We start from the raw sequence: 26,434 nt of genomic DNA, 5'->3' as shown, positions 1-26,434 counted from the left end.
CTCATAAGCGTAAGTGAGCGCCTGTCTTGATCCACAATCATGAATCCAAAAGGAATTGCCGCCAAACTCAATCAAGAGGCTGATGGCACAAATCTTGTGTATCGACAGCAAATGGTAACCCAAGCTTGGCACATAAAGCACCTTTGAAGTATGAGCACCACCTTGCCCATTTGACATAAGTTGCATATTACCCCTCCCTTGAGTAGGGAGAGAAGAGCTATCGCCACACTGAGAATTTGTCCATGCGAAGGCCACAAATGTGCAATACTTGCTGTAGAAGGAGTCATGTGCCGAGAGGCACCATTGTCAACAATCCACTCATGAGAGTGTGGGGCCGTCAACGCAACACTAGAAGCCCTAGGGGTCGATGTCTCAATCATCTCCAAGTGGAGGAAGGCAGATGATGAGAGGGAGCAACCATCGCTCCTAAATCCTTTGAAGATTTGTCCTTCTTCTCGTCATTCTTCTCCTTATTGGGCAATCCTTCTTCCAATGACCTGTTTTGCCATAGATGTGACAAGTGGAATTCTTCTCTTTTTCCTTCTTTGATTTGTCCTCCTTTTGGTCCTCTTCTTTTGAGAGGATTGATTTGTTAATGCGTCTGATTTAGAAGCATTTAGTTATTTCAATTGCTCCTCCTAGTCCAAAACTATAGGAACCAACTCTTCCCAGTAAAGAGTCTCTTTTTGCCTTGAAACAATCAAGGTAGAGTAAAATGCATTGAGTTGTGGCGGTAATTGAGAGAGAAGAGTTATCATGATGTCCTCCAAGGTAATCGCCTTCCTTGCGTTTTGGACCTACATCTGCAATTACCGAAGCTTACTAACATGCTTTTGCATAGAAGAAGACTTGTTAGGACTCAAAGTCCTCATTTGAACCTCTAGAGACGCTTGCTTCATCACGGTCATCCGATTGTACATTTGATCAGGCTCCAGCCATATGTCTCGAGCCACGGTCAATTGCTCGATGTGAGCAATGATTGCTGGAGTGCAGGAAATAAAGAGGCAAGAATGGATGCACACATTCAGTTTATTCCAATGCGCCTGTACCTTTATCAACTCGGCTTTCTCATTTGAAGAAAGCTTGGAGGCATCACGAGTTGTAGGATGGTCTATAGCCTTAGTCACGAGCTTTGCCAAATCATAAGACTCCAAGATGGCAAGCATCATTACATGCCATATGTGGTAATTCTTCCCATCAAGCTTTTGATCTGAAGGAAGAGTGGGCAACACGGGGACCTTACTGTCCATAATAGCGTGAAACTTCGTGTCAATTTCAGTTGACATTGTAAATAGAATGATGTGCACAAAAACAAGGCCAGCCCCCTCTGACTCCATGCACGGTGCCAGTGCCTGCTAGGGCTTCCTTCACTCATCCTCAAAGAGTTCACTCGCCAAAGGCGATGAAGACTCAAAAGTTGTAGGAAAAGGCTGAAAACATAGCTTTTCCTCCTTCACAAACAGAAAGGACCTTCAAAAAACTTCACTTCTCTGCACACAACCTGTCTACACAGCCTCCAAAGGCTGAAAAGTCAAGCTTTTGTCGTGAAGAATTCTCCCAATCAGGTCTGCCCATGATGAATCAGCTCTTCTATGTTGCTCTGATACCATGTCAGAGTGTAGCGAATGTGGAAGCGTACAGACAAGAGTGAAAGAAAATGAACACGAGAGAAAGGGAGAGAGAAAAGAGACAAAAGAACATAGAAATCTGCAGTCAGTGAATGCCGAAATGAAGAGGGCAGATATACAAGGGCTGTAGACATATCTCCCCCACCTACACTTGGGAAACAAGTGAGTGGGGCAGGCTGCCAACTAGGCCTAAATAGTAGGAAAAGAATGCAATAAAATACTATAGTCGGCCAGCAAAAACTGGCTGACCTGATCAAAACCAGCCAACTACTGCACAGAGGAATAAAATAATCAGCAATCAGTCCAATTGCTACATTGCATCATCGCGTGCTTGACAAATTGCTCGTACATCGTGTCTGCTGAACATGCCCATTGAGTGACAAGAATAATGAAATAATGCCCTGCAAGAGTACCTTTGAGAGAATTGATTGCACCAATGGTAACATGAGAAATGCTAGTCCAAGGGATGAATAATCTCTAACATCCTAATAGACACATGGTTAATCCTAGGGTTGTGAAGTGCAAGGATTCATTGAGGTGTATGGTAGTGGATTAGGAGTGGTTGGATTGGTGAGAAGTCTCTACTCTGGATGCCACTAATATCATGCACACAATCTATAATGTTGAGTTTTGGAGATGTAGATGGACTACAATGTGCACTACTTGCAATAGTGTCAATGTTACGGCTATGTGATAGCAAAAGGAGATACCATGGGCCTTTTGTATCCATTTATGGAAAGACTTCACAATGACATTCACGATTACAATGTGCTGTCAATTGGCAAGTAAGGAAATATAAGTTTTCTTTCATTCCATGTCATATATTGCAACCTAGCTCTTACGTTTGAGACTTGATTCAAGTGTTTACTCTTGCATCTTTTGACTATATTTTGTGCAAGGTATCCTAGATGACTCGAATATTTGAGCATACACGAAATTGGTTTGGGCACCAAATCCATTCTGTTGCACATATTTTTCACCCTATGTGGAGAAAAGACTCTCAATGTACAAATGCAACATTAATGTCAGGTAGACTATTGGATTCATTGTTCACACAACCATTTTATTTGCAATGTACTTTGTATTTTGCCTCAAGAGTTTTAATAGAATTTTCATTTCTTGAAAAAAAAAAACACAGTGTCAAGGTGGATGAAGTACTTAGAAAGAGTGTATCCAATATCTGCTATGCAGAATAACATTGAGGATGATCTCCTAGCCTATAGGGGGAATGCAAGACAAGTAGCAAAGTTTGAGGATAATCTAGCTCTTCTAGTATCTTGGTGGGAGAAGTTTGGGGGCTTAACTCCAACTCTTCAAATGGCAGCTTTGCGAGTATTATCACAGCTTGTTAGTTCTTTGGCAGTCGAGCGTCTTTGGAGCATTATGGGTGATATCCACACTAAAGATCGCAATAGGTAATGATAAATATAAACCTTTGAAATAAGCCAATGACTTAAGAATTTATCTAAATATTATGACTTATATTTATGACCTTTGATTTTGTAGGCTTAGCACTAGCCAATTGAATAATTTGACATATACAAATGCCAACCGTCGAGTTCTTGAGAAAATAGTAGCTTTGGATGGTGAGGGGTCAGCAAGTTGGACACCCCATCAGGTTGACCCTAGAAAGATTGTTGTGAGAGTAGCAGATGTGACTATGTTGTAGCCTCAGACCCTTGAGGATGATGTGTATGACTTCATTCATGAGGGCATTGAAAGGATGAAGCAGCAGATCCGATTCTCTACATGTTGGCATTGCGAAGTTGTAGAGTCATTTGTTGCAATTGTTGCTCATATCCTCATCAGTGCGCACGAAGAGCCTTGAGCCTTCTAGATTGACACTAAGTTCAAGGGTGATAGCAAGAGTGATAGTTCTAGTGAGAGTGCTAGAGTCTAGAGACTAGTGTTTTTGGGATTTGATAATTAAAAATTAAGGATTTTGAACTATTCACTTTTTAAGATATGTGTCACGATGCATGTTAACTAGTTAGTTGCTTGCAACTTGATTCCTAAACTTGTAACTGGTTTGATATCTGGAGTCTCGACTCTTGACTCTTTAGCTTATGGTTCTTACATATTATTTATTACTGAAATTGAATACTTGCACATACTATACGTTGCTTCTTAAGTCTTAACACTTGTATAAAGTCAATATTGATACTTGTAAGAAAATATGTCTTATATGTATTATTCAGCTGTTTTAGTTGGCGTTTTACTTCAAACCTTCTTAGAGGTGAAACATTTCGGGATGAAACACAACATTTCAGAGGTGAAATGTTTTGCAGTTACCTTGCTTTAGTCTCTTGATTACAAATGTTTTAATTCTTGTGACCATTGTCTTTATGGCAAGTAGACACACATTTCTCATAAGAAGTTTGACATTATGTGCATGGGTGAGTCTATGGCTCTTTTTCATTCTGATGTATGTGGTCCCATGCCTTGTCAGTTATCACTAGGTGGCACGAAGTATTTCATGACTTTCATTGATGATTACTTGCATAAGGTTTGGGCATATCCTTTTAAGTAAAAAATGATATCTTATCTAGCTTAAGCATTGGCTTGCTCTTGTTGAGAACCAGTTTGGTTATAGGCTGAAATGCTTAATCTAACAGTAGGGGTGAATATGTCTCTAAGACATTTGAGTAGTTTTGCGGTGAGAGGGGCGTTAAGTGCTAGTTGACCATTCCCTACACTCCACCCCAAAATAATATTGCAAAGTGCATTAATGGGATGATTCGTGAGAGTTGGTAGTATGCTTAGCCAAGCAAGCCTACCACAACATTTTTGGGTTGAGGTAATTACCACTGCCATACACTTGATAAACAGATCTACATACATTGCTATTGGTCCTTAGGTTGTATAGAGGAGGTATGGTTTGGAAAACCTTTGTCATATGCTCGTTTGCGTATCTTTGGATGTAAGGTTTTTTGCTATGTTTCCAAGGACAAACACAATAAACTGAATCCTAAGTTAGTGAAATTATATCTTTCTTGGTTATGGGGATGCAGGTGAGATGGGCTATTGCCTATGGGATCCGTAGGCTTGGAATGTCATCCATAGCCATGATTTTATCTTTCATGAGGAGAAGGTGCATAAGCAGCTTGAGCATGTAGTTGAGATATGTAAGGTGATTTTTCAAGAGCCTCATGTTTTGTGTAGCCAGCTTGATAGTTCGTAGTTGATGCTTTAGTGGCCCATGACTATGATGTTAGACAAGATGTAGGTCCCACAACTTGTTTTGCGACGATCTACTAGACATAGACGTGAGCCTGATCGGTTTGTGCTCTCCATGGACTATGTTATGGTGATAGATTTTGGTGAGCCTCATACTTATGAGGAGGTTGTGTGTAGAGATGAGTCACTCTTGGGAGAGGACAATATAGTTAGAGTTTGATTCATTGCAAAAAAACCATACATGGGATTTGGTTTCTTTGCCCGGTGGGAAATATGCATCGGCAGTGGGTAGTTTAATGTATACCATGATAGTCACTTGCCTTGACATAGTATTTGCCATGGGAGTTGTGGCATGCTATATGGCTACACTTGGCCGGCGATATCGAGACATTGTGAAGGGTATCATTGTTGAGCTAAAAATGCATTAGCTTGACTTAAACAGCCCCAAAACACGCTTAACTAATTAAGAAACCTTACTATTTTAAAAAGAAACGTGATTGTAGAGAGTTATTGTGTCCCACATGCCAAACCCTAATTTGGGTGTCCCAAACTTTCTATAAATCGGCATGCAGTCCACCACTCTTTGTTTATCTTGTTTTTGCAAGTTTTAGGAGCTGTATCTCTATTGCCCACACCCCATTCGTAGAGAGCATCGTAGTCAGACCTTCTCCTTGTTGTATACTATCATTTGACACTTGATTTCAGCCTTTGTCTCCACCTGTGAGCTGTCGCTTCCATCTAGGAGCCGTCGGATGGTACCTTGGAGTTGTTGCCTGCACTGACGTTGTGTTTGTTGCTGATATCATCATCTAAAGCTGTTGCTATTAGTTAGACAGTGTTGCTATCATCCAGAACCTTGTGTTTGTTGAGTTTCTCTCTCCTCTAGTTGTCATCTACACTTCTTGCATAGTCGTCTATTGTTTTCAGCTGTTGCTCAAATTTTCTCTCTTCTCAAGTACCTGCGTTTTGGTATATCTCTCTCTCTCTCTCTCTCTCTCTCTCTCTCTCTCCTCATTGCTTGTCTGTATATCTGATCTAGCCTCTTTGGCTAGGTTTTCTATTGTTCAACACATGGAGGCTGTCTTGCCGTGTTTTGAGATCTGTTTAGAGTATGACGCATTCCCCAGTTGATAACCTCTGCCTTGATCCTAGAGATATAAGAGTTCAAGGTTCAATATTCATTGCATAGTGTGTTTGCTACATGACTACTGCACTCAATAGTCATTCACTTCATTATTCATTGTATATATTCTTTGTGAGTTATTCTAATCCTAATTGTATTCTGTGTTTATTGGTTTGTGCTTTGTTGTACAATTGATTTTATGTTTTCTGCATTTAGAGCATTTTTTCACATGGTCTCAGAGCCAAGTTCTCTTTGAGATACCTAGGACTTTGATTAGAATGCTCATCTATAGAAGTAAAAACAACACTATTAACACTTTCACACAATCTCTACAACCAAACATATCCAGAAACAATCAAGTGTAGGCCTCCTAGCTTGCCTCTGGTAGATTTGGCATGGTTGGAGGTGCATCCACATCCTTATCACAATCATCTTTTCAATTTCATGCATTTAATGGACAAAAGAAACCCACTTAGATTTTCCATTTCCATACCCATCACAAATCCTTTTGGGCTCCTACCCATCCCACCCTCACATTCCACTACACCTTTCTTTTAGCCTCCATTAAGTGTGTCACATGTTCCACCACACAGTACCTTGGGGGTTCCACACACTTAAGCATAACCTTTAGGGCACCTCCTTTCCCCTATCTGGGTAGCGTCTTCGTGATGGAGGCTTGGCATCCTCCCCACATACTTTTTGGGTATCCCTTTGGGAGTGCATCCCAAACATATACGAGTGTTTCCTAGTTGATACCAGTTTGCTTCCATGGCCTTAACTAGTAGCCCGATTGGTCATTCTTCGATTCCCAGCCAACATTTGGATAGGGCTTATGTGTCATGGTGCCTCCATCTCCTCCATCGACACCTTATGAAAACATTCATGTTCTCATACCGTAGCATCAATCGACACCCATTGGACACTCACAATCTATTTTTGCGTACCCCCCTCCACCAAATCCACCTTGTCCACGTCCATGTCCTACAATACCCATCTATCCTCCCCAGCTTTTCATTCATCCTCATTCGCCAAGTATGTGTTTTCAGATAAGACTCGTTTTAACATGCCAAATTTTGCCACTTGGTTCAATTTGATGAGGCATGTATTGGATTTCTAAGGTTTGTGGAAACTTGTACTCGGACAAGAACCTTAGTCTGACCTCCGTCGGTATTCATACGAGGTTTGTTGCTCTTGGAAAAGCAGAAATGCCATACCATCGTCAAGTTGATGCAAGGTCTCCTTCTTGAATTTCACTCATAACTTTGGCACTTTGACCTTTCTTCGAGTGTTGGGCCCATCTTGTCGATTGCTATGCAGTGCAAGATTGGACTTGTTGCATCAACTTAGTTCATGAGTTTCAAAACTTCACCATCACTGATAAGGATGACTTGAATGCCAAGCTAGCTTAGTATCGGTGTTTACTCGTTGAGTTCTGAACCATTGGGATTGCTAAATCCCTTGACTATCAGGTCACATTGTTCCTTAATAAGTTGTCATGGAAATATTTCCATTTTGTGCAGTAGGTGATCTCATAGCCTTAGATGCCCACGTCCTATGAATTTGAGTGTCAGCTATTGCGTTATGCTCGCCTGTTCGATCAATTTCATGGGACATCCTTCACAGAGGGGCCTTTGTTGCATCTTCTGAGAAGGGGCACCAAGGGAAGAGCAAGCAAACTCAATCTTCCAATCAATATCCAAATCCAAACCAAGCTTACGAGTCACAAGGAACTTATTTGTTACAACTCAAACTTGGATAGCGGAATGTACCAAAGAAAAATCGGTATTGTCAATATTGTCAAACATTGTGATGACGAGTGTCGTTTAAAGGCTAAGGTTAGTCTGCCCAAGACTTGTGTCTCAAGCCTATTTGGTGTGGGCACTCTTCCTCCCCTCCACAGCCAAGGCAGTAGGATAGACCCACTGCTCATATGGTAGCTGGTTTTTTTGCTCCCTCTTAACTTCGGGAGTTGCAATAAATGTTTGTTCATCCTAATGTTGTGGACTTTAGTTTTCCTTGGGCATGTGTTGCCTCTCTTGAGGACCGACTTGATGAGTCTCCTTCCCGCTCGGAGTTTCCCTGTTCTTCAAACTGTAGCCAGAAGCACTTGAGCTGACTTTCTCTAGAGCCCATTCGGCCCATGCAGATTGTGGAGCCTTGCTCCGATTCTGATCTCCATAATAGTCCATGCTTCCTTTTCACTTGCCACCTACACGTCACTTATCCTTATAGGGTACGCTCTAGTTCGTCTTTTCTTTTCTGTTGCATATTTCTCTTTTAACTTTCTTACATTCTTAGCATGTTTACCTTTTGGTAGTGGGAGTTGTTGGGATAAAGGCCTCGTAACCTCCGTGTATAGTACACGCACATTGTACATATGAATGCAACCTTTACGTGCCCCAAGTATAAATACATTTTATTCTTTGTGTATCAACACATTGTTGGTACACTCTAATCAACTCGTACTTTCACTCTGCTCACATCCTCTCCAACCGTCACACTCTCACGCTCACTCTTGCTTGACCTCCATCTCTCTCAGCCGTGCCCCTCTTCGTCCAACAACTAGTATCAGAGCTTAGGACTTTGCGCGCTTCCGAGATCAAGGGGTAGTCGAGTGACTACCGGACAAGGCTAATGTCCAGTGTGTAGGCCCACTGACGAGCTCATGACAAACAGGCAGGCAACCTTCAGATAGGCGAGCGACAGGCGAGAGACTTGCCGTACCTGGCGATTGGCGTGACGGTTTCTTCAGGCGGGCGACTGGGCAGCAATGGGCAGCGACACACACTCGGGGAGACTGGATAACAGTTGCCGGCAGCAACGGGCAGTGACACATGGTGCGGGGACCGGGCAAGAGTCGACGGCGGCAAAGGACAGTGACGGGACCCGCGGTAGACAAGCCACGCGACGGCCACGTGACCCGCTTGCCGATCCATGTCTGTTTTTTCAAAAAATCTAAATTTCCTTCAAAATTTTTCAATCACCATGTACTCCTGGTGATAGTTCATGCACCAAAAGCACAGATCTGAAATCTGTGAAGATTCGAGCTAGAAATTTGGGGCTTTTCCGAGATTTGACATCGTTCATGCTTGTTAGTGACTTTCGAGTTAAAAATTGCAGATATTGCGAGCGGTGACCTCAATTAAGTTGGGGATTTTGCCAATTTTGTCGAAATTTTATTCTTTTGAGTAAAATTTCCTGACATTAGATTCTATAAATTTGGGGCTTTTCATGTATTGGCAAAATTTTACTTAGCTGGTTCACATTTACTGACATTTATGCAAATTTGGACTTGAAATTTTGGGGATTTTTGCAGAATTTGGTAAATTTCTGTATCTTTTGTCCATGTAGTGGCTGGTTAATGTACAAATAGTAGAGATTTATTTTTGGTTGAGAAAAAGCAGCAATGTATTTTGCTGGTTCAGCTTGTGCTTCTGCAGATTAGTGCATTTACTCCTGTGTTCGTGATAAAATGGCTGCAACTTCTTCCAGTTCAGACATCAAGAGTTTGATGGAGATTAAACGGGTCGATGGTCATGGCTTTGACCGTTGGAAAAACCGTATGCAGAGCATTTTGTTCCTAAAGGATTGTGAGAATGCTTTGCAGGAAGATAAACCCGTACTAATGTCTGATGCAGATTGGGCTAGAGTGAATAAAAAGGCAGTGGCTTACATAAAGATGGGTGTCACTGATGACATTTTGACAAACAGTAAGGGTTTAGACACAGGTTATGCAATATGGGAGAAGCTAAAAATTACTTATGAGATTACCACACTTGTTAATCAGGTGCATTTAATGCGCAAGTTGGTGAATATGCGAGTGGATGAGTCAAAGCCTGCAGCTGAGCACTTCAGTGCATTTACAAGGGTTCTAAATCAGCTCAAAGATGCAAATTTGGACTTTGATAATAAGTTGAGGGTGATCTTTTTGATCATGACATTGCCGGACTTGTGGGAAACCTTAGTGGTTTCACTCAGCAATAACCCCAATCTCTCATATGATGGGGTGAAGGGCTCTATCTTGAATGAAGAAATTAGACGTATGTCTAGTGGAGAAGGCAACAACTCAGCTTACAATGTAAGAGGCAAGGCTGAAAGAAAAAATGCAAATGCAGGACACAAAAACTGGAGCAAGAGCAAAGGAAAGGAAAAGAGTGATATTACTTGCTATCACTGTGGTCGGAAGGGCCACAAGAAACCTGATTACAGGTTCTATAAGAAGGAACAAGAGAGAGAGAAGAATGTAGGAGATAAAAAGAAGGAAGAAAAGATAGATGCATTGGAGACAACCAAAGGCAAAGAAAATGCCAATGTAGCCTCTAGCGTGGTCATAGAGGAGCTTTCAGATAGAGAGGTTGATGTATTGTGTAGTTGATTATGATGCCCTTGTATATCACATGCAGGATATGCAGATTACCAAGGCTGATGTGATTGATACACTCTTGTCACTTGATGATAGTGTCACTCTGACTTGGATTGTAGACTCTGGTGTCTCTTTCCATGTCACTCCTTGCTTGGAGTTTTTTGCTATGTTCAATACAGGTAGTTATGGAAAGATGTATCTTGGAAATAACCATGCTTGTACAATTGATGGGATTGGCACAGTACACTTGTCTTTAGACAATGGTCAAGAGCTTGTGCTAAAAGATGCTAGATATGTGCCTGGCATTAAAAAGAGTTTACTATTTTTTGGTCAGCTTGACTTGCATGGCTACACTACATTGTTTGGTGGTGGTTTGTGGAAAGTGAAAAAGGGTTCCATGCTGATTGCAAAAGGAACCAAGAAGGGCACTTTCTATTGTTTGCACTGTAAAGCCTTGAATGGCAAGTTTCTTGCAGTTGCTGAAATTTGCAGCCACTTGGAGTTATGGCATAAGAGATTAGGCCATATGAGCCAAAAAGGACTTGATGTCCTTATCTCTCTAAAGTGGGTTGATGGAAAACGCTCTAAACTTGATTTTTGTAACGAGCGTTAGTTTGGAAAGTAAATAAAAAATTCCTTTTACTTTGGTGTCTCTCGTAAGTCCAATATCTTGGACTTAGTGCATTCTGATGTATGTAGTATGTCCGTGAAATCGTTGGGTGGTGCTGTATATTTTATCTTCTTTATTGATGATTGTTCCAAGAAGATTTGGGTGTACCTGCTAAAAAAGAAAAGTGAAGTGTTTGCTGTTTTAAAACTCTTCATGCGTTTGTGACCACTCAGACAGGTAGAAAGCTAAAATGCTTGAGAACTGATAATGGGGGTGAGTTCACATTGACTGAATTCAAGTCCTTTTGTGACTTGCATGGTATTAAGAGGGAGCTTACAGCCCCTTACAACCCTTCTTCAAATGGGGTGGCTGAAAGATATAACAGGACTTTAGGTGAAAGAGTGCGGTGCATGCTGTCCATTGCCAATCTCCCTTATACATTTTGGGGAGAGGCACTCAAAACTGTGGTTCACATTTGCAACCGCTCTCCAAATAGATCCTTAAATAATGGCATCCCTGAGGAGGTTGGGTTTGGCAAATCAGCCTCATATGACCATTTATGCATATTTGATTGTGATGCTTTTGTGCATGTTAGGGATGAGCTGAGGAATAAACTTGAGTCAAAATCAACCAAAGGCTTTTTCATGGGCTATGGTGATGAGGGTGAATTTGGCTATAGAGTGTGGTTATCTCAGTCCAATAAAATTATTCGCAGCCGTAATGTTGTGTTTAATGAGGCAAATTTGCTGAAAGGCAATTTAGTCTCTAACGAAGATTTGAGAAAGGTGAAATTTCAGAGTCTGTAGCCACCCATTACTTCAGATGAGCCTCAAGGTGCTGTACCATAGGCTGAAACTGATGATCAACAGGTTATTTTTGAGCCAAATGATGATGGATAGTAAATAGAAGCACACGGAGGTCATGGACAGCAAGATAGGCTTGCTGATTATGAAAATGCAGGTGCTGGAAATGAAAATGAAGGTGCTATATAGTATGAACAGCATGCTGAAAATGGTTTACAGTAGCCAATAAATGCTGAAACTAATATACTTCCAGATGTAGACCCAATTCTTGAAAATATTGATCATTGGGTACGCAGGTCTACATGTGTAAGAAGGCAACCATATAGGTTTGACCCCTCCTTGCATTATGTGATGCTTACCGATAAGGGTGAGCCTTTTACATACAAAGAGGCCAAGTCATATGAGTTCAGCAGTAAGTGGGAGCTAGCTATGCATGCAGAGATTAAATCTCTATATGCAAATGATACTTGGGATCTTGTGTCATTGCCCAAGGGAAGGAAGCCACTTCCAAACAAATGGGTGTACAAAGTCAAGACAATTGATAGGAAACCCAAGTACAAGGCAAGGCTAGTTGCCAAAGGGTATGCACAAAAGGAAGGGATTAACTTACAAGAGGTCTTCTCACCTGTTGTGAAGATGACCACTTTACGTGTGCTTTTTGCTGTTACTATTGTTTTGGATTTAGAGTTGTATCAAATGGATGTAAAAATAACTTTCTTGCATGGTAACATTGATGAAGAAATCTATATGAAATAGCCCGAGGGCTTTGTAGTTCTTGGAAAAGAGCAGATGGTGTGTAAGCTAAAACATAGCCTGTATGGGCTGAAGCAAGCACCACGGCAGTGGTACAAAAAGTTTGATATTTTTATGCTATCTCATGAGTTTACACGCAACCATGCAGATCATTGCTTGTACATGAAAAAGGATACAGATGGCAGTCCCATCATACTTGTTTTGTATGTGGATAATATCTTACTAGCTGGAAAAAGAAAAACTAGCTTGGATGCTCTCAAAAATCAGCTGAAATCAGCTTTCTCCATGAAAGATTTGGGGAATGCAAAGCATATTTTAGGGATGAGGATTTGTAGAGATAGAATGCAGAAATTGCTATTTTTATCTCAAGAAAAGTACATTCGAAAGGTGCCGGACAGATTTAACATGACTGAAGCTAAGCCTTTTGGGGTACCCTTACCTCCTTATCTCAAGCTTAGCAAAGCCAACAGCCCAAAAGATGACGTGGAAGAAAATGCTATGAAGGGAGTTCCTTATGTATTAGCTTGTGGCTCTCTTATGTATGCTACGGTTGCTACTCGTCCAGACATTACTCATGCAGTGGGAGTTGTTAGCAGGTTTATGTCAAATCCCGGCAAAGCACATTGGGAGGTTGTCAAGTGTATTCTTCGATACCTTAAGGCTACACAAAGAAAAAGTATTTGCTATGGGTAGGGTGCACTTAGTTGTAGGGTTATTGTGATGCAGACATGGCAAGTGACTTGGACACTCGTAGGTCCACCAGCGGGTATATCTTTACAGTTGTTGGCGGGGCTGTTTCTTGGTGTTTCAGGTTGCAGAACATTGTTGCATTGAGTACCGCTGAAGCTGAATGTATATCAGCTATTGAAGCTTCTAAGGAAGCTATATGGTTGAGCAGACTTGTAGATGATCTCGGCATGTCTATGGGTACTGCAGTTTTGGGATGTGATAGCTAGAGTGCTGTGTATCGAGCTAAGAATGCCATGTATCATTTACGCACAAAGCATATAGATGTGCGATATTACTTCATCAGACAGATTCTAGAAGATGGTCAAATCACATTGACCAAGATTAAAACACAAGATAACCCTGCAGATGTTCTCATTGAAAGTCTAAGGAAAGCTTGGCAAGAGCATTGCATTCGACTAGTGGGAGTGGGTTAGCTAGAGGTTCATATCGGACCTTTAAGTGGGAGGTTGTTGGGATAAAGACTTGGTAACCTCCGTGTATAGTACACACACACTGTATATGTGAATGTGCCCTTTACGTGTCCTAAGTATAAATACATTTTATTCTTTGTGTACCAACACATTGTTGGTACACTCTAATCGACTCGTACTTTCACTGTGCTCACACCCTCTCTAGTCATCACACTCTCACGCTGACTTCTACTCGACTTCCATCTCTCTCAGCTGTGCCCCTCTTTGTCTAACAGGAGTCACATTCACATTTGTTTATAGCACTCACTTGCACTTAACTTTGAAGTCGAGGTCTGCATGTTTATGATCTTATGTAGTTGTTTTTGCTTGCTTTTATAGGTTGACATTTTCTTCTACAAGATCTACCACCTAGTGAAGCGTTGGATTGATCGGCATTTCTTTCCATAGTTGCATCTTTTGGTGGCGCTTCTTTCCCAGGTTTCACCATTATCTCTTCGGAGGCCACCTTGAAGAATATTCATTTGATAGATTTTTCATCGGACATGTATCTTACTTTTCTTCTTTGGATGCTTTTTTTTTTCATTGACATTAACATTTTGGGAACAGAGGGGGTGCTTCTTCTTTCACCGTCCAATAGTGAGAGGGAGCGGTTTATAGTTTTATTTTCCACTTTAAGAAGGGACGCCTTCCTTCTCTTGATAGTGATAGTGATGATGTTTATAGTTTTTTTCTCTTAGATATTTATTTACTTTGTATTGTATATTACTGACATTTGTAACTTTATTTGCATTGTCGGGATGACATGATTGTAAAAGGATACTTAGGCAAGTAAACAATTCCCCTGCAAGGGTATTGTTCAAGTGGTGCTGTTGCATCGCATTTTGCATGAGCATGCGATCTTGCATCTTGTTTTGCATTACCCCATTCATTGGTATCCTATTCACGTAAACATGCATCTGTCCGTATTTATTCATTTTCGATCATGCTTGGAGTGGTTGACTTTGGATCCACCATACTTGTGGCATTGCCCATGGCAATCTCCAAATGTAGTTTTTCCCTATGCTTGCATGTTGGCTTTGCTTGTCTTGCTTGCTCATTGATGTATTGCTTGTCTCTTCACATATTCTCTATATGATTGGCACATATACATATCCTTGGGTAATCCCTAAACACTTACCCTAGTGGTGTGTGGAATTATTTTGCTTGTTTCATGAAGATCGTAGGACTATCCATTTCTATTTCTTGTATTTCGGGACGCAATGACTCAATGAAACAAATATTGATTTGAAACCCTCACTTAATGCTAGATCTTGTGAATATTAAAATTAAAGCTTTCAACCAAAAAAAAGAAGTCCATTGTTGATTTCATCCTCCTTTGTAAGACTTGATAGGCCTTCGGATAGTCGACGAGCATCCTTGGTTTGATGCCTTGGTTTCTTTGGGGTAATCACTTGGGCTCCCTCGGTAAGATAACTGTTGCCTTTGTAGTCTTAGTAGGTCATTGGGTAGCCAACATGCATTCTTTGTTTGAGGTTGTGGTTGCTTTGGGATGGAATGCCTGGGGGTGAAATAAAATCATCACAAGTACTTAGTTTTCATGACTCAGTTTTGGAAGGATGTTGAGCTAAAAATGTATTAGCTTGACTTAAACAGTTGTCAGTCCCAAAACACGCTTAATTAATGAAAAAATTTTGTTATTTTAAAAAGAAATGTAATCCTAGAGAGTTACTGTGTGTCACATGCAAAACTCTAATTTGGATATCCCAGACTTTCCATAAATAGGCATATAGTCCACCACTCTCTCTCAATCTCGTTTTTGTAGGTTTCGGGAGTTGTATCTTTGTTGTCCACATCCCGTTCACGGAGAAATCTCCTTGTATATTATTATCTGATACATGATTCTAGCTTTCGTTTCTACCTATGAGTTGTCGCTTGCATTTAGGAGTTATTACTTGGTATCTTGGAGCTGTCGCCTGTACTCAAAACATTGCGTTTGTTGCTGATGTCATCATTTGGAGCTATTGCCATTAGTCAAACATTGTCGCTATCATTCAAAACCTTCCATTTGTTGAGGTTTTCTTTGCTCCAGCTATCGCCTACACTTCTTGCACAATCGTCTACCGTTTCTAGCTGTCACTGGGTTTTCTTTGTCCTCAAGTATTTGCGTTTTTTCTTTCTCTCTCATTGCTTGTTTGCATCAGATCCAGCCTCTTTGGCTGCCTTTGTTATTGTTTGATACAGAAAGGTTGGCTTGTGTTGTGTTTGATATCCATTGCATAGTGTGTTTGTTGTATGAGCAGTGTATGTTTAGTAGTCATTTACTTCATTATTCATTATGTCCACTGTCTCTGAGTTACTCTAATTTTAACTATGTTCTGTGTTCATTAGTTTATGCTTTGTCGTACGATTGGTTTTGTGTTTTCTGCATTTAGAGCATTTCTTCACAATCATGACGTATTTGAAAGGCATTGCACATATGATCATTTGCTATGGTAGCTAGGATATTACAATCTTGGGTTACATTGACTCTAACTATGCAAGACATGTAAATAGTAGGCTGTCCACTTTTGGATATGTTTTTACTTTTGCTGGAGGTGCTGTGTCTTGGATGTCTAGGTTGTAGAAATGCACGGGCTTATCTACCATTGAGGCAAAGTATATTTCAGCTATTGAGGCTTGCAAGGAGGCCCTGTGTCTTGGATGTCCAGGGTGTAGAAATGCACGGGCTTATCTACCATTGAGGCAAAGTATGTTGCAGCCACTGAGGCTTGCAAGGAGGCCCTATGGTTAGGCCATTTGGTATCGGACCTTGGTATTACTATTACTCTTAGATTGCATTCGAATTTAATGCTATTTAGTTGGCCAAGAATTTGTTTTTCCATGTGAAGATAAAGCACATTGAGGTGCGCTATCACTTCATCAGGGAGGTGGTAGAGAAGAAGTCTATTGAGCTCGTCAAGATCTTGAGTGACAAGAATCTTGCAAATTTTCTTACTAAAAGTCTCTCAGTGGAATGTTTTGCTTGCCTCAAGAAAATGATGGGCGTAGGATGTGATGGTGTCTATTCCTCAATTTATTGTATTTTATGTACATTTATACTTTCACTTTTTGTCTTGTTCCTTTCTCACTAGAGATGCATTTGCCTTTAAGTGGGAGGTTGTTGGAGGTAAAGGTGCCTATGCCAGGCTGCCTTGTATTTACTTCACACACAGTGACAACACACTTGTACGCTACAGGTGGTGGGCGCCCATCACTGTCACTTTATTCTTTATTCTTTTAGTGACTATTGAATAAGGGAAGGCCAGTCACACATGGTGACTATTGGAGTTTCTACATCTTGTGTCTCCTTCTTGCTCTCTTGTTTGATCCTCCATAGCTCATATCTCTCTTGCTTCTGGTTGCTTGTGCTTCTACTCGGGCTTCTCTCTTCAGCCCTAGGGCAGTCTAGAGCGATACCCTTGGTCTCTTTGGGATGCGATGTTTGGGTAAATGAAGGTGGAGTTATGATTCCTTTCCCTTTGGGCACCTTTTGGGCCTAAGAGGGGGCATTGAACAAGGAAATTGAAGGCCTTAACTATTTTCAAAATATCATGAATTATTAGTCAAATTTAACTCTTAAAAAACATCCCTAAAAAGACATTACAAACAAAGTGGTTATTTGTTTGTGGTTGGACAAGAGGCCAAAAAGTCCCCATAAAGGCAGTTGTGGGCATCCTAGCTCTCTCATCTTGACCATTAACCTTCAGGTTCCAGCCCTTGTTAATTTTGCTATCATCTCTCCTCTCTTTGACGACCATCACCAACGCTCCCCTTTGCTGAGTTTCAAAAGCGGCCCTGCTCAACGACCACCTTTGCCTGCCATCGTCATTCTTCTTCATTCTTGTAGAACTGCTGCTGTTTGGGCTGCTGCTTGCCTTTGCTAGCCTGCTGGAGACTGTGCTGTTTGGAGGCTTCATCAGGCCATGTTTTCTGCACTGGAGGACTGCTGCTTGCATCGACAGTCAGCAGCAGCTGCTATGTCATCACGGCAGCCTGCATACTGCTGCGTTTTGCTGTTTCTGCATCATTGTGCAGCAGGGCAGCAATCCCTGCTGTTGCATTTGGGATCCGTCTTTGGTAATGATACTTCAGAGCAGTTCTTGATGTTTCTGACATCTCTCTCAGCTCTCTTGTGCCTTTGTTTTGGGGAAATGGAGGCTTGAGGCCCCTTTCTACAATTCTAATTTCTATATACACTCCCTCATCGAGCATTCATCACATTGTGTTTATTGTTTGTTGTACTCTTTGCATCTCTCTCTTTTCCCCTAGAGTTTCCTTAAAAGTGGGAGGGGGTTTGGAGGGAAAAGGGCTGGGATACCAGGTGGTAGAAGGGCAGGGTTGGGGACGGAGGATGGGAAGGAGAAGGTGTGGGGATAATGGGAGTGGCAGGGAATGGGAGAACAAGGGTTGGGGGTGAGAGGGATGGATGAAGGATGGTGGGGAGATGGCAGTGTAAGTGAGGCATTGTTTTATTTACTTTTGTTTTTTTCGCTGATGCAGGCTTTTCAGAGGGCGGCACTCAAGACGATCTACAATACTTTGGATTATGCACAGACTGGTCTGATAGCTTCTGTCTTTTTGTTCAAGGTATTTGAACAACTCCATCAATTTAACATGTGTAGATATAGTTGCTACAACTATAATGATTGATAGTCATTACATGAATGCCTTGCCTATGTAAAGCTGCTAATTAGCATTATAGGGCCAGATCTTATGGAAGGAGCGCATTTACAATTTTGGTACTGTTATACTGAAGTTTTCAAATGCTAAGAAGCAATCCCTAGCAAGATTTGTGCGTTGTTTAAAAACATGTTTGATGCTACTTGAATTCAAAAATGAAAGATCTTGAACTTTAGGACACCAAAAAGCATTCCAAGCTGCTCTGTAGCCTGAAATAGCTAACTTCAGCCCTCTGAAAACCTGCATTTTTGAAAGAAGTCACCAAAGCTCAGTCTTCAGATTGATGGCGCTCTGTTTTGAACTGTATATAGTTCACCCTTGTTTGGCATTGTGGGCAAAAGACACTCTCACATGTAGCTTAATGACTAAAGTGATACTTTTCAAATCGCTCTATTCTATGGATTGCCCTTGCCAACCTTGATGTCTCTAGGTGAAATTAGGGTTGGAAAGGAGAGGTGCCATGAGAATATTGAAGAGCTATCATATGCAAAAAGAGTCTTATGTTTTTAGTTCAACTATCTATGCTGAGGAAACTTAAGAAGAGGCTTTGAGCATTTCTGTTGCACATGGTTTTTGTAGATGATGGAGTGGTGGTATCAGTCTGCTGAAGAAAGAGTGACTGCTCCTATGGTGTATCCAGCCCCCCCTCCACCTCCTGCACCAAAGGTAAGTGTTTATTGAGATAGATCAGCACACTTGAACTATGCCAATGTTAGTAAGTGTTTTTCTTTGACTTAATTTTTTTTGTCACTGTGCAAAGGTAGCTGAGAAAGGCATCCCTTTACCAAAAGACAGGAAGGTCTGCCCACTTTGTTTGAAATTGCGTACAAATCCTGCACTTGTAGCTCCCTCTGGATTTGTCTTCTGTTATCCTTGCATCTTTACATATGTTTCTCAAGTAAGTTCTCTTTACTTTGACAGAGGAGTCGATAATGGCTCAACATCTTATTAGTTGTGAATTGAAGGTTTCGTCTTCTGCTTGCAGTACAATCGATGCCCTGTGACATTGATGCCAGCTACTGTTGATCAAATTAGAAGGCTATACTACGACTCATAACATGTAAATATGAGCTGCTGTATGCATTAGAAACTAGAGGCTGATACTCTGAATCATTATGGATAAAGAAGCTCCTGCAACATTTACTAGAAATGCAACCTTCAATGAGGAAGTGAGCAATCAAACAGGCGACAGATATAATGTCAATTGACATTCACAATGAACTGAGCTGCAACTATGGTTGGAATTTTTCTGTTAAAAGAGATCATCTAGGGACCTGTCCATATGTACATTCAGCATGTAAAAAGAGACAAAACATCATTGGCTTGTTTCTTTAAAGCAGTTTGACCAGCAATGCCACATCTCTATCAAAATATTGAGTGGCGTCTGATATTTTGCACAGGAAAGTAAATTGAAGTCCCTCTTCAACTATGTAAGCCCTACAGGTTGTCTTAATGACTGCTTACTTTGACACATTGGAGCAGAAAAATCGCAGTAGAATAATTAAAGACAGCAAAGGAATAAAGGTACACATGAAAAGGGCCTTTATGAATACAAGGGAGAGCAATGGACGCTTTCAAGTATTTTACTGCTGCTCTCTTATGGACACTTCGCTTCTATAAATGATTGGTTGTGTGGAAGTGTTTCAGTCAGGTGAATGCATTAGGAGCATAATTGCAATTCAGAAGTCAACCTGCAAATTTGGACTAACTTTAAAGGTACATAGCCTTGTTATCTCAAGGGGTCTGCAAAATCGCACTCATTGACCCCAACATCTTAGGGTAAAGGGGCCAATAAAGTGATGCTCCCCCAAAAGCAAAACACAACCCGTCCCAAGTCAAAGACAAGTTTGTACAAAAGATGCATCATTTTTAGCTTCTTGAAGTTATGGTACAAATACAGATAAAACTTTAATATGAATCCACTAATTGAACCATATAATCTATACTATCTATATCTATACTGTACCATAGTATAAAACACTGACCTACATGTCATCTGCACAATGCTTCCCAAGCCTCTTCTTTACCTTTTCAAAACAGGGTGAAAAACACGTACGTAAACGTAGCCTCATCACATGCACCCTTGTATATAGATAGCCTGGAATGTGTGCGCTCTCTCCATATGTGCATGGACCTCCATGCTCTCTCTCTCTCTCTCTCTCTCTCTCTCTCTCTCTCTCTCGTGGTGGTCCGCATTGGAATGAGTTGTCTACTTTGGAACTTAGGTTGGCTAATGTTATTTACTCTTCCTCTTCCCCTTTTATCTTTACTAATCTTGGCCACTCACCTTTATTGACTCACTGACCTTCACCTTTACCTACTTTTCACAAGCTCTTCACCTAATGACCATTGACTTCTCGGCTGCCATGAGCAAGATTGGAAGGTCTCCTTGATATTAGTTGCTACTTGGGTGTTGCAAACCCCCAAATGCAGGCCTGTTGATGAACCCTCGGGGCCCCTTTTCATGTGTAGGAATAGCATGAAGTTGAACGCAAGAGGAGTGCTCCCTTGTGATAAGACACGTGGATGTTGATGCAGGTCGCTATTGTATGCTACGTGTAGCAAGAGCTATATGGAGTTACATATGGGTTTTTGCCTTTTGGAGATTCACTTTGCATTGCTAAAGTAAGGCATGCAGGCGATCCAACTTGGTTTTACTTTGAGGGTTAATCTTATTATTGAACAAGATTGTAGGGAGGGGGATCTGATACTTGTATAATGCCTTAAAAGGAGAAATCCCAATGCTAGAGTGAATGGAGTTGTTATATACACAAATTTAGCCAAGTGGAGCTACATATCCCAACTGTGTTGTACATCATGGCGGAAGTGTCTTATGTATGTTTGAAGTCATTTAGTTATTCTTTCTTTGGCCATTTGTCTATGGTGGGTGGTATGTAATGGATGAAGCAAGCTTGGTGTCCATAGATATAAAAAATGCTTGTCAAAAGTTGCTCATAAACTTGATATCGTGATCATGCACTATAACTTGTAGTACTCTATGCAAGGTGAATACATACTCCATAAGTTGAGTGGCCATCTAAGAGAATTTATTGAGTCATAGTGGGGATAAAGTGGGTAGTCTTGGTGAGATCATCAACTACCACGTAATATTGTTTCATCCTTTCTTGCTAATAGGGAGGCTAGTAATGAAGTCGATGATGATATGTGAATTTTCTTTCAGAAATAAGTAGGGGCTACAAAGAGGGCGACAGGTCTAAGCGTGTTCATGGAACACATTTAATCACAAGATCCTTGGTATTCCTTCATAAGCCTTTTCAGTGAAAGCTCTTGGCAATCTTGTTGTATATTTTAAAAACACCCAAGTGACCAGTAGTGGAGCAAGAATGCATCTCTTCCATAATCTTTTGTGTGAAGGGAGAAGTGTGGGAGATGACAATTTTGCCAAGGGACCAAATAAGGCCATGTTTGAGCTGATATTGGGAGTTTTTAGCCATTGTTTCATACTATAATTTGTGAAATATGTGATTGAAGTGCTCATCCAACAAATAAGCTTTTTGAAGTTCCTCAATCCAATCACTATGTAACCTTGAAATTGAAGATACTATGCATACCCACATCCATGAGAGTGAATCAATCATGATGTTATCTTTGCCTTGAGTGAGAGATATCAAAATTTTAGTTTTGCAAGGTTGCCACTCATCTTCTTTGCTTAGGAATCAAAGAAGACCGATTCAAGAAGTATTGGAGGCTTGAATGGTTGCTATTCACTCTAAAATGGATGCCATATAGATAGTGGTGCCATTTCTTAATAGCGTGCAGGATGGCCAACATTTGTTGGTCATAAACATTCATTTGCATCTCCTTGTTATCAAGCTTATAGCTCTCAAAAGTAATCATACCATGCTCTTGCAGCAATACAACACCAATACCTCAGCCACTAGCACCACTGAATGCTAAACTCCTTGGAGAAATTAGGGCACGTGAGGATGGGGGTTGAAGTAAAGCATTTCCTTCAATTGCGTAAAGTTGTGATTAGTAGTAGCATTTCAAAAAAACAATTTCTTCTTTATTCGATTAGTCAAAGCTGTTTCAATGGTGGCATAACGTTTAATGAAGCATCTATAAAATGAAGAGAGACCAAGAAAACCACATAATGAAGTAGTGGTGGATGGTGTAGGCCAGTCTTTTACGCATTGTACCTTCTTAGGATCAGTTTATGTATGCCATTTTTGCTAACAATGTGTCTAAAGTACTTCACTGATGTTTGCATGAAGATTCTTTTTTCTTAGTAAAGGGCCAATGCTCTCTCAAGATATCAAACACCTTTTTGACATGTGTCAAGTGATCCTCTTGTGACTTGTAAATGAGAATGCCATAAAAGAAAATGAGCACAAACTTGAACATAAAAGGGTAGAGGATTTTATTCATGAGGCTTTGCGGCGGCATTGTCCAACCCAAAAGACATCACCAGAAAATGATAAAGCCCACCATTGGTCTTCAAAACTATTTAAATCTCATCACTCTCCCTTATATGTATCTAATAGTAGTGAGAGCTCAGATTAATCTTAGTGAAGAAGCATGCTCGAAGAGGCTCTACATCTTGCAGTGGCGGTTGCAACAACAGCAAATCTTGCAGATGCACTGTTGGACGAAGGCTGTGTTGCCTTCTTCCTCCTCTCCCACGTACCTTCTTCGCATGCCCTGGGGGTCCTACGGTAGGGACTGAGAGATACGGCTAGCCAACTAGGGGCTGGGGACTTCTTTAAGAGCCAGCTAGCTTGTTGGGCATGCTGGAGGGATGATGTATAGCTGTGAGTGGATTCTGCCATTGGGGACGTCCGAAACAGGACCAAGCTGGACTTTGAGCGTCGGCTGAACAGGACCAAGCTCCCACTGCCATTTGCCCTTGGCCCTCTGCCAGGTGACTTTGCCGACATTCGTTGTCGCTCGGCTGTCCCCTGCAAGGCCAGATCGTCTCCCGGATGTTGGATATGCTTCGACACCCACGGGGCGTATGATTTTCCGTCAGTCGTATGGCGATAATGTGCCATGGGTGGCTCTCGCCCGTCAGTATCCCTAATCAATAATGGTAGTGTGCACAAATCCCTCCATTATGCTATTTAGGATAGTTTTTGTGCAAGATTGGGTCGAGTTTGTTTTTTCGGGGAGGGGGTTTCCGAAAACGGTAAGCAAGTGAAAGTCCTCTCTCTTGGTTTGTTTGTAAATGATGCAAGTACATTTGGTTCGACCTCATTTTTTGGATATAAAAGCAAACATACATCTTAGTGGAAACATCAATGAAACATGTCATTATGTGGGTTTTGGAGAGGATAACTAATTCACGATGAAAGGGTGATTGTGTATGCAATAGATTATATGGCCCGTACAGTAACACCGTTATCTCAATGCAAAAAGTGTATCTTGCAAGTCAAGCACATATCTCTAATGATGAGAAACTAACCAAGAAATGGATGCCCACCTAACTACGAATCCTCTATTAAGATACATAAGGGTCGCTATGAATGTGCATTTTGTGGGGAAATGTAATATGCATATGCAAGATGCAATTTGATATTGTTTGTGATACAGATGTGCCCAAAGTGTTCACTTGTATTTGCTTCCAAGAAACATTTTCTCTTTATGAGGCTTTAAATTCTATGAATGCTTGTTTGATCTTCTTTTCCTAAAGACAATAGATTAACTTAAACTAACTTGCTCCGAGTTTATGTCACCATACCTTTTTAGACAAAGTTTCTATGGCCTTTGTAGAATTAAAAAAAAATGTTTTTTCGTTGCTTAATTGTGAGATGTCAAAAGAGTTTGGCCATCCTTAGACAACTAGGGAATTGAAAAGAAAAAGATCTCCAAAGCCTAGTTGGTTTATTAGATATTCCTCTTTGATGTCAAGTTAACATTGATGCTCCTATGAGATGCCAAAAGTGATTGGTCCGGACTTTAGATAACTAAAGCTTTCGTGGGAAAATTCTTTAAGGTGGCTTATTAGATGCTCCTATTTGTTCAAGTGGGAATTGATGCTTCTTCTTTAAGATGTCAAAAGAGCTCGGGCCCATCCCTAGGTAATTAGGGCATTGAAAAGTAAGTAAAGCTCCAAACTATTGGTGGCTTATCAAATATGTATTGAACTAATGCTCCTTCTTTGAGATATAACAATGATTAGTCCCTCTCTAGCTAACTAGGAAATTCAAAAGAAAAAAAGGTTCTAAACTAGGTTGTTTATTTGAGACTTGTCTTTCATGCCAGAAGGTGGATTTAATACTCCCTCATTAAGATGTCAAAAGAGATTGAGCAATGAGCCCACTAGGTAACTAGGCATTGAAAAGAAAATCAATCTTGAAATTCTAGGTTGTTAATTAGATACTCCTCTTTGATGTGAACTTGGAATTGGTGCTCCTTTGAGATGTCCAAAGAGATTGGACCCATCCTTAGATAACTAGGGCTTTAATGGGGAAGTGCATTTAGGTGGTTTATCATATACTACTCTTTGATGTCAAGTTTGAAATTGATGTCTCTTCTTTGAGATGCCAAAGAGTTGGGCTCATCCCTTGATATGTAGATAATTGAAAAGAAAGTAAAGCTCCAAACTCATATTTAATGTTAGGGCATTAATGAGCAAGTAAGATTCCAAACTCTAGGTGGTTTACCAAATGCTCAACTTTGATATCAAGTTGGAAAGGGTGCTCTTTTAATCAAGTCAATTAATCTCTCATGGTCAAAATAATCACTAGAGTACGTGTTGTTTGAATCCAAGTCTTTCAAGCCACAAGGATTAAGAGGGAGTAAAGCTTTCTCAACCAATCTTGGCACTTATTCCAAACATCAAACCTCTTCTTTCTTCTCAATTGCTCATAGGCATGCAAATATGACATTGAGATAATTGGTTGAATACTTTTACTTATTATTTAGTAGTTATTTTAGATCTCTTTGTGCGCTTGTTGCATTTATTTTATAGCCCATTTGTGTTTGTCCTAGGTGTAGGAGGCATTGGCCTTGGACCTATATTCTAGGCTATTCGCAATTTCTTACACTTCTTCTTTACAATGTTGAAACCAAATATATAATAAGAGACAATGAAAGGTAAAAGAATTGATATTAATGGATGCGGAATCTCGACATTGTTAAGATATTAAATGCAAAGGAAAGTGAAAACTCATTCAAAAGGTGACAACTCTATGCTCCATGGTGAAGGTCTTTCCTTAGGATTGCATCTAGAATAAGCCATCCATATCATGTATGTTCAAAGATATTAAAAGCCTCCATTTACTTAGCTGTTAGAAAGTAATAAAGCCTTTCCTTTTCTTAATAAATGTATGGGGTTTTCAATCCTCCTCCATTATGTAGCATAGAGCCACTAGTATTTGGATAGTTTTTTCTTTGTTTTCTATTTAATACTCTTGAATGGTGAGCTTCCACATCCATTAGCATTGTTTCTTTACCTTCTAGATAGGGTGAGTAATGGTTTGTTCTTTTGCACGATTGAAAAATCAAGATCTTGAGCTCTTGTGCGACCATATAAATGTAGCCCAAAGTATGTCATGATTGGGTCCATTCAAGCCATTCATTGCTACTGCTGAAACTGAAGAAAGACCAGAGCAAGAAATTCTATATAGGTCATCAATTTATCTGCCCTTAGATTGTCTTCATCCATCACCTAAAGTACAAGTGCCTGTGTTTCTTCATCCTCTACATCAAACTCAAAGACCTTGTTCTATACCAAATTCAAGTTGTTCTCAACAAGAGGGCCACAGCTACATCTGTAATACACGGCTTTCAGGAATCTTGTCTACCAGCATCTCCAAGCACCTAAATTTTTTTAAAGATTAAACATGGCTGTCCTTAGATGGAGCATAGCTGTCCAGGGCTGGGCAAAATTGTTGCAAGCTAGGCAACATTGTTCCTAGCTGCATGATGCTTTTCGTAAACCTTTTGAAGGGTTCCATAATTGTTCTATGCTGTTTTTCTAAGATTAAAGGCTTTTACAGAGATATCTATCAGAATATCTGGTGTCCAACAAATTAGTCTTCTTGTATCTACATGGTATTTCAGCTGTTTAATTCAGATTTGGTGCTTTTGGTCTTGGTTGGTGAGATCAACAAGGTCTACACTGATATTAGAGCTT

The 26,434-nt window shown here is 40.6% G+C and overlaps 1 protein-coding gene and 1 pseudogene across 1 annotated transcript in view; both read left to right on the top strand.

Annotated features, from left to right (window-relative positions):
- The window catches only part of LOC148013520 (peroxisome biogenesis protein 12-like), a 78,426-nt gene extending 58,754 nt beyond the window's left edge, over window positions 1-19,672 (top strand). Inside the window, exons 8-11 of the mRNA XM_087667556.1 lie at window positions 18,157-18,243; window positions 18,916-19,002; window positions 19,097-19,234; window positions 19,322-19,672. Of these exons, the coding sequence (XP_087523682.1) occupies window positions 18,157-18,243; window positions 18,916-19,002; window positions 19,097-19,234; window positions 19,322-19,393 (384 nt within the window). The 3' untranslated portion in view covers window positions 19,394-19,672. The remainder of the gene's footprint in view (window positions 1-18,156; window positions 18,244-18,915; window positions 19,003-19,096; window positions 19,235-19,321) is intronic.
- Window positions 2,537-3,470, top strand: LOC148013521 (uncharacterized; annotated as a pseudogene).
- Window positions 19,673-26,434: the final 6,762 nt, after the last annotated feature.

The sequence above is a fragment of the Lygodium microphyllum genome, chromosome 26 (genome assembly GCF_053477565.2).
Source record: "Lygodium microphyllum isolate KBCC chromosome 26, Lygodium_microphyllum_v1.1.10, whole genome shotgun sequence".
Taxonomy (NCBI): Eukaryota; Viridiplantae; Streptophyta; class Polypodiopsida; order Schizaeales; family Lygodiaceae; genus Lygodium; species Lygodium microphyllum.
Note: the sequence above shows the minus strand (reverse complement) of the source record. Positions and strands in the feature narration are given on the sequence as shown.